This window comes from Oncorhynchus kisutch, linkage group LG19, assembly GCF_002021735.2.
Source record: "Oncorhynchus kisutch isolate 150728-3 linkage group LG19, Okis_V2, whole genome shotgun sequence".
Lineage (NCBI taxonomy): Eukaryota > Metazoa > Chordata > Actinopteri > Salmoniformes > Salmonidae > Oncorhynchus > Oncorhynchus kisutch.
In genome coordinates this window covers 1,534,753-1,546,243 of record NC_034192.2, presented here as the reverse complement: position 1 = coordinate 1,546,243, position 11,491 = coordinate 1,534,753, and the positions used below count along the sequence as shown (strand labels likewise).

Sequence of the window (11,491 nt, the reverse complement as noted above, 5' to 3'; positions counted from 1 at the left end):
GAGAACGATCAGAGGGGAGCGGACTGCTTTTGGTCACTCGGACTTGGGCTGTGCACCCACCCATGAACACTTTTCACACACGCACGCACGCACATACACACACACACACACACACACACACACACACACACACACACACACACACACACACACACACACACACACACACACACACACACACACACACACACACACACACACACACACACACACACAGAACCTGCTATAACAACAGACACCAGATAGACACAGAGAGAGAGAGAGAGAGAGAGAGAGACAAGCACCCAAATGGACAAAATATCTTAATCCCTAACAAGAGTAGCCCTTATTTTTCTAGAGGGTGCGTGGCTTAATCAGACCTGCAGTGTGACTCAGAAATGTTTGTCTTCCTTTTCACAAGGTGAAACTCTGGCATGTGCGGCTTTCATGTGTGGTGAGGAATCTACGGGGCACCAGAACACAATGGGGCCTCTGTGAGGAGCCTCAGAGGAAGTCCCTGCCTGGAGGAGAACGGCCTCAGCTCTCCATACACTGGTATAACTCAGCTACGTTTCCTCCTAACCACGGGTCAGTTTTATCTTCAATTTCTATTGTTCAAGACTTGGACTGGGAAATCAAATCCTGTATCTGTGGTTGGGTCTTGGTGCAGCACAGTCAAGGCCCAATGCAGGCAGAGGTTGTGATTAAATGCAGATCCAGGGTCAACTCACTCAATTCTAATTCCTAATGTTAAACCGATAGGAGAGAAATACAAACTGACCTAGGACCTGCTATTCCTACTTCCTCCCAGGCCGGAGCAGTAGACACAGACAGGAAGTACCTTACTAGTGTTCATGTGTCAGTTTAATCCTAAGTTTCTGGTTTTCTGGCCTCAATTATCACTCGACCCCCCCAAACCTATCTCTTTCTTTCTCCCAAGTAACTGGAGCTTTTGCTGAGTGAGGGAAATTGAACTATGCTGGAATGCTGGGAATCATTTAGAATCGTTGGGAATCGTGCTACACCTGCTACCAGGAATGGTGACATACACTAAGTGTACAAAACATTAGGAACACCTTCCTAGTATTGAGTTTCACCCCCTGTTGCCCTCAAAGCAGTCTCGATTTGTCAGGGTATGGACTCTACAAGGTGTTGCAAGTATTCCACACGGATGCTGGTCCATGTTGACTTCAATGTTTCCCACAGTTGTGTCAAGTTGGCTGGATGTCCTTTGGGTTGTGGACCGTTCTTGATACACACAGGAAACTGTTGAGTGTGAAAATGACCAGCAGCATTGCAGTTCTTGACTTACACAAATGGGTGCACCTGGCACCTACTACCATACCCCGTTCAAAGGCACTTAAATCTTTTGTCTTGCCCATTTACCCTCTGAATGGCACACACACACACACAATCCATGTCTCAATTGTCTCAAGGCTTAAAAATCCTTCTTTAGCCTATCTCCTCCCCTTCATCTACACTGATTGAAGTGGATTTAACAGGTGACATCAATAAGGGATCATAGCTTTCAGCTGGATTTACCTGGTCAGTCTATGTCATGGAAAATACAGTTGTTCGTAATGTTTTGTACACTCAGTGTATAGCTATGGTCAGGTGGAGTTCTGATTTTACTAACCCCAGCATGATTCTGAGAAGGGATTGGTTTATGATGGTGGTTAATTGACTCATATTTTACTGTTACCAGCTAAAATATGAAGCTACAATCAATTAAAAACACCAACCATGAAAAGGAAAGAGAGATTTAGAGAGGGAGAGAAAGTTCTGAAGAAGGCGATATGAAGCGAGAGTGATTGATCACAACTGACATGAGGAATGCTTGCTTCTGGCACACAATAACAATCCCTGTCAATTCTTGCACGTTGTTGCATTACTAAGTGTGTTCGCCACTGTTGTGGTATTCCTGCAAGAATAGTACTCTGACTGTACTGTCGATTCCATCGGTCACCAAACATTGGCTATAGCAGAATGGTGGAAATGTGTCCTGAGAGAGATCATAAAGTGACAACACCTTCATGTTATCATTACCAGGCCAGCGGCTTGAGACTCAGTGTTTTCTCTGGTCTTCCTCTGGCACGGCTTCCTTGGTGCATATGGGAGTGCATTCTGGGAGACTTTAGCTCTCCAACTATTAAGCAATAAGTCATAGAGACTACCGCAAATATGCACTCAAAGAATGTGTGGTTTCTAGGTCTCTGTGTGAGTGTGATTGAGTCTCTTTCTGTCTGTCTGTGTGTTTGTGAGTGTGATTGAGTCTCTGTCTGTGTGTGTCTGTCTGTGTGTGTCTGTATGTGTCTGTCTGTCTGTGTGTGTCTGTATGTGTGTGTCTGTCTGTGTGTTTGTGAGTGTGATTGAGTCTCTGTCTGTGTGTGTCTGTATGTGTGTGTCTGTATGTGTCTGTCTGTCTGTGTGTGTCTGTCTGTGTGTTTGTGAGTGTGATTGAGTCTCTGTCTGTGTGTGTCTGTCTGTGTGTGTCTGTCTGTGTGTTTGTGAGTGTGATTGAGTCTCTGTCTGTGTGTGTCTGTATGTGTGTGTCTGTCTGTGTGTTTGTGAGTGTGATTGAGTCTCTGTCTGTGTGTATCTGTATGTGTGTGTCTGTCTGTGTGTTTGTGAGTGTGATTGAGTCTCTGTCTGTGTGTGTCTGTCTGTGTGTGTCTGTCTGTGTGTTTGTGAGTGTGATTGAGTCTCTTTCTGTCTGTCTGTGTGTTTGTGAGTGTGATTGAGTCTCTGTCTGTCTGTGTGTTTGTGAGTGTGTCTATAGAAGGGAAGGTGATTAATGTAACATATTTCTTCTTTCTTTAATGTTTTTCCAGAAAAGTGTTTTACTTATATTATTGACTGTATAAGGAATTCACAACTTAACATATTCTTAACAAAATGTAAGCATTCCAAAATTGCTTTGGCATTTCTGAAATACGTAAGATGACTGCAAAAAGGTTGACCCATTGAGTACAAAATGGAACTTCACATTTGAGACAGTGATCAAGAATTCAGTGAATTCAGTGAAAAACAGACAATTAAATAAATGAGCTAAATGTGAAAGAGCAAACAATTGCATGTTTGCGTGGACTAGCATGTGTCTAAAGTTAGCTCAACATATTCATATTCACAGAGAACTTGAAAATAAAATTATTAGCATTTAATTTGGTTTCAAGTCTGATATCATCAATTCAAGGTATTCTGTCAGAGAGGAGCAGTATAAAATGTTTAAAAAGTATTATTTTGGTATTCACAAAAGATGAACTTCCATTTAAAGAAAGAGAATGGGGACAATGAGTCATCAGATGATTCAGCCTTAAATACACACGGTTTATAAACAATATTCCTCTTAACTTGTCCCAATCACATTGTCATAGTAAATTATTGTCTTTTTTAGAGTTTTGGAAAAACCCAATTTCAAGGTTTTCTACCACTTTCAGGCCAAAGTGTGCTGTATTGAAACAGCACACTCAGACAGTTGCATTAAGCACTTGTGACTATAGGACGAACATAAGGCACAACTAGTGGTCAAAAGACAGTAGTGCAGTCCAATCACACTATCTACAGATTGTCAGGTGACCTTCACCCAACAAGGTTGAGGTCAATTCCATTCCCATTCTACCAATTCAGGAGACTCAATTCAACAACTGAAAATGGCCCATTATTTTCTATTGACCAATTCATTGCATTCATTCTTAAATTGACCGAGTTTGGTTTGACCCCAACCCTGGCGTCTAATATGTGGTTCTCAACATAAGTATGCAAATGAGTAGTCCACAGATCAAAAATCCATATAGATTAGCATAGTCACTTCCATTCGTTAATAATCATCTGCCCTTGGATCCGGGAAACTATAGCTAGATGCGATTGGCTGGTGGAAGTGTATTTCTTATATGACGATGGACCTGAGGAGACGGAAGCACATCATGAGGTCTCTGGGTATTGGTGGCTTGACCTCATTGCCATCGAGACGGAGGTAGCGGAGTTTAGGAGCGGTCTCAGTGACATAGCCCTCCAGAGCATCAGCCGACACAGGGCAGATATCAGATCCATTCACACCTGCAATTGCAAATATACCATCTTAGCAAAACGGTCATACAACTCATCAAAAACATTTTCCACTGATTATAATAATATAATTATCTGGATTTTAAACCAATCATCAGTTAACCATCCAGGCAGTCAGTCAATGTATCAATTAAACTAGAACAGTGTCAAAAACATACTCTTAATCTGGTTGTGGTCCAGGTGGAGGTGTTCCAGGCCTGAGGGGATCATAGGAACCTGAGTTAGCTGGTTATGGGACAACTGCAGGTCCAGGATGCTGGACATGTTGAACACGTTCTTGGGCAGCCCGCCGTTTCCCAGCTTGTTGCGGTTGAGCCTGAGGAAGGCCACCTTGGGTAGACCCTTAAAGTAGTCAGCGGGGATCTTCTCAATGGCGTTGTTGTCCAGGAAGAGCTGGGTGATGGTGATGGGGAGGCCCAGGGGCATGGTGGTAAGCTGGTTCTTGGCCAGGTTGATCTGGACCAGGTTGCTCAGGCCCTTGAGGCTCACCTCGGTCACTGCGTCATCCTGGAGCTTGTTCCCCTGCAGTTCCAGCAGTGTCATCCGATCCAGACCTGAGAACACCCCGGCGGGGATCTTGGAGATGCGGTTGCGGGAGAGGCGCAGCTGCTCCAGGCTGGAGGGCAGGTTGGCTGGGACGGAGCTCAGCAGGTTGTCATCCATGTAGAGGTGAACCAGGCGGAGCATGGCGGCTAGGGCACCCTCCTCCATGCCCTCGCTGGTGATGCGGTTGCGGTTGAGGTTGATCCAGCGCAGCTGCGTGGCGTTGCGGAGAGCATCTGTTGACAGTACGTCGATGAGGTTGTTCTGCAGGTACAGATACCAGGTGTGTGGGGGGATGGTGGGGATGCGCTTCAGAGCCTTGTTGTCGCAGTAGACGGCGTTGGGGAAGCTGGGTGGGCAGCGGCACTCTTTGGGACAGGCCTGTAACTGGGCCATATAGTCTTCGTAGGACATGTCAGGGCTCTGGGCCAGAGCTGGACCGACCAGAAGGAGGACAGAGGAAAAGGCCAGGAGAAGCGCCATCTTAACACTCAGCCTGGGGTAGAGGAGAGAGAAAACACATGAGATGAGACTGACTCTTATGCAAAACACAGACACAGATACAGGCACAGACACAAACCCTGAAGACAAGATCAAGAACATGGTTGAACAAACACACCGACCCAAATACACAGATGATGATCTCTACATGTTCCAAGATAGCTCAACATGGACCGGCTTGAGAACTACAGGTAGGTGTTAGCACTTCATTGTGACCTATCCTGTTTTTTATAGGAGAGTCTCGTTTCCTCTCACCTTATTTTAGATTAAGTGCTTTCAAGTACAGATGAGCTTATTTGGACATGGTGCATTAAGTGTGCAAGTGTTCATCAAGCTGCCTTAAGTTCATTCACATGTAAACAACAACGATTCCAGGTATCTTATTAATTTAGTCCCTTATTGAGAAAACTGCCAGGCCTTCCATCAATGGCTAGCCCAAACTAGCCGTAGCTAGCTTAAAATCTCCTGCATTGACGCAAGGTCATAAGCATTCGAGTTTACATGAAGTTAATGAGCGTTGGCACATCATGCGGTCAGGCCAGCTGTCCACTGGGACCATGGGAGATTATAAGCTTTCTTAAGGACAGGACGCACTGCCAGGTCAGCTAATGGCCTTACACAAATACTTCTGATTGGATGCTAATCTGTAAAATCGGCACATGCAGGAGGCAATAGAAGTTACCTGAGGTTGGGTGCTCCTTTAGGAGTAAAACACAGAGCAAACCAAATCCACCTGACTCTGTTGTGGATGAAGCACAATGTGTTACACCTGACATTGGTAATGAATTAAAGTACCCACCAACACACCGAGCCGTGGAATGCCATATAAACATTTATACATACAGTACACAGATGCATATAAAAGCAGATACATTCTCCACGCAATCATGACAGAGAAAGTGGAATTAACCTCCATAGAAGAGGAAAAACATGGAGAAAAGAGGAACTGGGGATGATAGCGAGACAGGAAGCCAAAGTGACAAAGAGATTGACAGAGGCAGACAATAACTCAGAGGCATCTAAACTCTGCAATAGCACATCCACCCATCCTGTCCCAGAATGCTTGATTCCTCTCAACTGTCATCTGGTGCTGTTTTAAATTCTTGGTGTGTGCTCCACACGTTGGTCTGGAACTAATTTTCAACAGGCCTGGTTATGGCTGGGCCCACTTCAAAGACGTGGCCCGCTCACCTGGTTCTGGGGCACCTGGCATCTCGTATCTCACTGTACGGGGCCAAAGATCTATGGAACACAATGTGTCTATGCCTCTAAACTTAGAGACCCAACTGTTGGGTTAAACTTTCCACCTGACCATAATTATAGCTGCTAGTATTTAGTTTGGCCAAGGTCAGGAAAAGTTACTTTCCTGTTAAGCAAACTGCCGTAAAGACCATAACAGGAATCTCTCCAGAGCCTCATTCGTTCAAAGCCTCAAAGCCATTCACAAGCTCTGGCTTTTCAGTGCAAGATTACCTACAGTATAGTACAAATGAACGCAGAAAATCACAAAAGATAAAGGTCCAGCCACTCAATGTGCCTCAACTGTCATCTCCCAGAACTGAACTCACATTGTCTTTCTGACCATTAGTTTGCAAGCAAAGTCCCATCTATACCTACTTTTCCTCAAACTGGAAACCCAATTTAATCGTCCACTAGAATTACACGTACCTTTGAGTTCAAGAGATTTTCCAAAGTCTGTCTTTGCGCCCTGTTTCTGCCTTGCTCAAGAAATGTGGTAGCAACTGTAGTCCCAAACTCAGAGAAACACCGCTCACCTCCCCTGTATTTGTACCATCGGTGTCTTCATTCAGTTGGTGGGAACCCTTCATTGACAGTCACACTGTAGTTCCTCTCGGCCAATCAGAGGCCTGTAATCAGAGGTCATAATCCATGCGGTGACTCTTTCCCTGTTAAGCCTGTGGCGGTGTGGTAGCTGAGGCCTTGAGACTTGGCCCACTTCCAAATCAGGCTAATACGGGCCTATACTCACTATGAAACCACCCTAACCCTTCTGTCCACTCCCCGTTCTCCCATAGTTGGCACTTGGCATCATCTCTCTGTTTATGTCCTTCAGGTAAATGTCCTGCTGAGATCTCTAATGTTCTTAGCGCTAATCAGGCAGCGATGTCTGAATGGAACAACTCAACTCTGTTTGAAAGAAACAAATCTTCTTCTCCTAATTCTTTTGTGCAGAATGGTGCAATAGCAATCCATGTGTTCCTCATAATAGTGACTTGGCTATAAAAACCCAGGAGAAATATGGTCACAGTGTCTCCTTGTGTTGGTATGATAAAGGATATGCTGATGGCCCTCTTTTGGGCCAATTCGCGACAATAGGATTATCCTACTCACAACGTATGGCTTTGACAATGTCTTTCAGTCCTTGGTGTTCTTTTGGTGTTCTTGGAGTTCTCTGAATTGGAATTCAGAGAACTGCAAACAAATTATACACCGTGGGAACAAATTGGCTTTTGCTAATGATTCAGATTTGTTTAAATCCTTTCTGATGCGGACCCACCCAACAATCTTCCAGCACAATCGGACACAATCAGACTCTGACCTTAAAATAAATCAAACCCAGTACAATTAAGTACACATCGGTCTGTCCAGACATGAGACTTAATGGGGTGGGGTTAGAATGAAAATAATGGGATTTAAAAGGTGTAGACTGGGTTGGCAAAGTGTTCTCAAGTTAGCATTGGGTTTGGGCTAGCTGGGATGGGTAGGTCATTTTGTTTAGCTCATTCTCATTTCCTTTGAAGCTGCCATAGGCCCACCTAATACCTTGGGATAATCTCATCTGATTGGCTTGTCCAGGTTGGAGCTAGCCTTGATCCAAGATGTGCCGCGAGAGACCAATAGGGATTGTCTCGTGTCTGGCAAGCTGTTAGCACACAATACAGTCACTCCTCAACACAATGTGAGAGGTAGAAACACTCTAACCCCTTAAGAGAATTTAGCTACCTTAAATCCCCAACACATTTAAACTGACTACACTTCAAAGGTCAAAGCGCAAAACGTGAAGGTAAACGAATGAATAGTGACTGTGCTTGAGTCACGGTGCCTATCTCCTCACAGGTTATTTTACCTCAAAATGGGAACAGACACCATGTTGCTTTCACTCAAAAATAGAAAACTCCTAAAAAAGACTTTAGGAGTTTTCAAAACCTGGAAGTTGCAAATCAGTGATGCATATTGTTTACTTCATGTCCACTTATAATGAAAATATGTGAGTTTCTGGTTTGGCATATACAGCATCTCATCTGACATGCTCTCAGATAACGGTCTACAATTTGTTTGATCTCCATCTCCATCACAAAGCACTTTGCTGTTGAAAAGACACCCTCAGCATATGCCCACCACTCTATAGTGGTATCAGTCTAGCAGAGCTGGTATATCAATAAAGATGGAGAAAGGTGTGGTCATTGCCAGAGTCAAGTGCTCCACACCTACACATCATCCCCAGCTTCCAATTGGCTCATTCATCCCCCCTCCTCTCCCCTGTAACAATTCCCCAGGACGTTGCTGTACATGAGAACATGTTCTCAGTCAACTTACATTACAAAATAAGGGTTACATTTAATTTTTAAAATCATTTGTTTCTCCTTAGAGGCACTTACACATCAGCAGTAACTATATAGTAAAACTGGTCATGAGAAATGTGCATGAAATGGACAAACAATAACAATTAATGAAGTGTTCTGCACTGCAAACCAACCACAGTAACTTGGCAATACTTCAGTCATGTTTTTACCTCGTCTTGATGGAAATCAGATGTCTCTCATCAAATGAAAGATTAGACTGCAGATATGCACCACGAGGGAATCCATCCATTAGGATTTTCATTAGTATAACTACATTACTATTGATTTAATGGCAAAGTGACAACCAAGTTTTCATGATCTCACTGTATTATTAACTTGTGACCCAGGGCTTCTGATTATGTTGCAGAATGGAACAAAGCAGGATGGAAAAACAAATGTTGGCCACTTCCCTGTTTGACAATCTGAAAGGAAACATGTGGAGGAGTATGATAATGTCAATTTCCTGGAAGAGGTTTCCAGTCAAAGCCAGCTATGTTAATTAGTTAAAGGACTGTGTTTGAACGGGCTTCAGTTGGGTTCAGCTCTACTTGATGACTACGCTGAAATTAAATGGACTTCTCTCCAGCATTGATCAGAGGACATTCAGCTCAGTTACAGCTGTGTTAAACAAGCCCTGTGTCAACATAAGACTACAAGGCTCTGGAAAGCAGAACTATGTCTGGCATTGGAATATCAAACATGATGCAGTTTTTATCTCTGCAGATTTTACAATAGTATTTCTGGATATTTACAAGAGACTGATTATGGAATAAACTCTTCCACTTGGAAAGAACAGAGGCCCGCACACTGAATATGCTCTCAATTTACCACTGGCTCTTGACCTGATAATGTTCAGTGCTGGATTGAACCGTTGTCAGTAAAAGGTGGTAATTTGGGAGCATATTCATTATGCAGGCCTCTGTTCTTTCATGTTTCATTCTTTAGCCCAGCACCTACGTTTTTAAGGATGTGTGTATGACCACAAACATTTCTATAAACTCTTCCACTTCCACTTCCACTCTTCCACTTCCACTCTTCTTCATAATCAATCTATTACTGCATTATTTCTTTCTACTAACAAACTTCAAAACATACTTTTCAAGGCAGACATTTAACTAAGAAACAATCTGCGAGTACACTTGTGCCAAAATCCTGTTCTAATTCTAATTGAATGGCCCACCCCCTGCAAGACTGCAGCAAAATGCACAAAATCCTGTTCTAATTCTAATTGAATGGCCCACCCCCTGCAAGACTGCAGCAAACTGCCCAAAATCCTGTTCTAATTCTAATTGAATGGCCCACCCCCTGCAAGACTGCAGCAAACTGCCCAAAATCCTGTTCTAATTCTAATTGAATGGCCCACCCCCTGCAAGACTGCAGCAAAATGCACAAAATCCTGTTCTAATTCTAATTGAATGGCCCACCCCCTGCAAGACTGCAGCAAACTGCACAAAATCCTGTTCTAATTCTAATTGAATGGCCCACCCCCTGCAAGACTGCAGCAAAATGCACAAAATCCTGTTCTAATTCTAATTGAATGGCCCACCCCCTGCAAGACTGCAGCAAACTGCACAAAATCCTGTTCTAATTCTAATTGAATGACCCACCCCCTGCAAGACTGCAGCAAAATGCACAAAATACAGTTAGATCTCTTGAACGCATTGTTAGTTTTTGGAACAGAAACCGGCAGCACAAAGATCAAAGGTAAAGACCAGAACACTTCTCATATCAGTCTCTCCAGATGAAAATAATGCCCCCCAAAAGAAAAGAACCGAAAAGGATGACCCATCCACACCCCTTTTAGCCTTTCACCCCTCTTCAGGAAAAACAATACCTGCTTCTCCAAACGGTGTTTGTTGGTAGTGTATGGCCAGGTGATGCTTGGCTCAGGGGTAGTAGTGGTTGTCTGGTCCTCCAGTACTCTTCTCTGGTGCTGGTCCACAGTGCTCTAACAGTCTCAGTTGCTCCCTGCGACCAAGGAGGAGAGAGAGAGAAAGCCCTATTAGATTCTGTATTGTTTTTAATATTATTTCCTCAAGGCTGTGCCTTTGACATCCACTAGTGGAGCAGAGAGAGGGTGTGTGTGTGAGGGTGAGGGGGGGGGGGGGGTAAGAGTAGGTGTAGGGTTAAGGGTGGGGGTGTGTGTAAGGGTGGGTGGGGTGTACGGGTGAGGGTGGGGGTGTGGGTGAGGGTGGGGGTAGGGGTGAGGGTGGGGGTGTGTGTGAGGGTGGGGTGTACAGGTGAGGATGGGGGTGAGAGTGGGTGTGTGTATGTGCGCGGGTAAGGGTGGGGGTATGGGTGTGTGCGGATAAGGGTGGGGATTATCTTTTCGGTAGTGTTCATTGGCTACTTTTCACCAGCCCAGCATACAGCAAGTTTTTAAAGGACCAAAGAGTTTGGTCTGCTTTGTGTTTTAATTGTTGCCATGGAAAAAAAATGGTGATACTGGTATTGTCCCGGCCCAAGCTGGAACGTCAGCCTGCACCCCATCATCATCGCCATAGCAATGCACATGACCTCTTCATAGGTTATGTTTATTATAGTGACAGTCCAGGACTGAGTGGAGCTTAGGGAATTGTTCAGGCACCTTGATAACCAAGAATGTAAGGCTACTGAGTACTAACACTCACAGGCACTTAGTGACACAAACAGAGCAACATGCACACACACAAAGAACATTGACAGGGTTAACACTGCAGCACTCTACCTCTCTCTCTACTGTCCCTTCATCCCTTCAGGCCGTCTGTTTATGTATTCTGTTCTCTCTCTCTCTTTCTCTCTCTCTCTCTCTCTCTCTCTCTCTCTCTCTCTCTCTCTTT

General features: G+C 44.3%; 1 protein-coding gene across 2 annotated transcripts; it reads right to left on the bottom strand.

Moving 5' to 3' along the window:
- Nucleotides 1-2,776: 2,776 nt before the first annotated feature.
- LOC109883892 (keratocan) lies at nt 2,777-10,765 on the bottom strand. 2 transcript variants are annotated; one of them, XM_031797478.1, is made up of 3 exons: nt 10,507-10,765; nt 4,203-5,083; nt 2,777-4,035 (listed from the first exon to the last, which is right to left on the bottom strand). In XM_031797478.1, exons 2-3 carry the CDS (start codon nt 5,068-5,070, stop codon nt 3,866-3,868), a joined length of 1,038 nt encoding a protein of 345 aa, XP_031653338.1. In that variant the 5' UTR covers nt 5,071-5,083; nt 10,507-10,765; the 3' UTR covers nt 2,777-3,865. The 2 variants fall into 2 exon arrangements, with proteins under 2 accessions (XP_031653338.1, XP_031653339.1); XM_031797479.1 differs by lacking the exon at nt 10,507-10,765 and adding an exon at nt 6,757-6,888.
- Between the last annotated feature and the right edge of the window lie 726 nt (nt 10,766-11,491).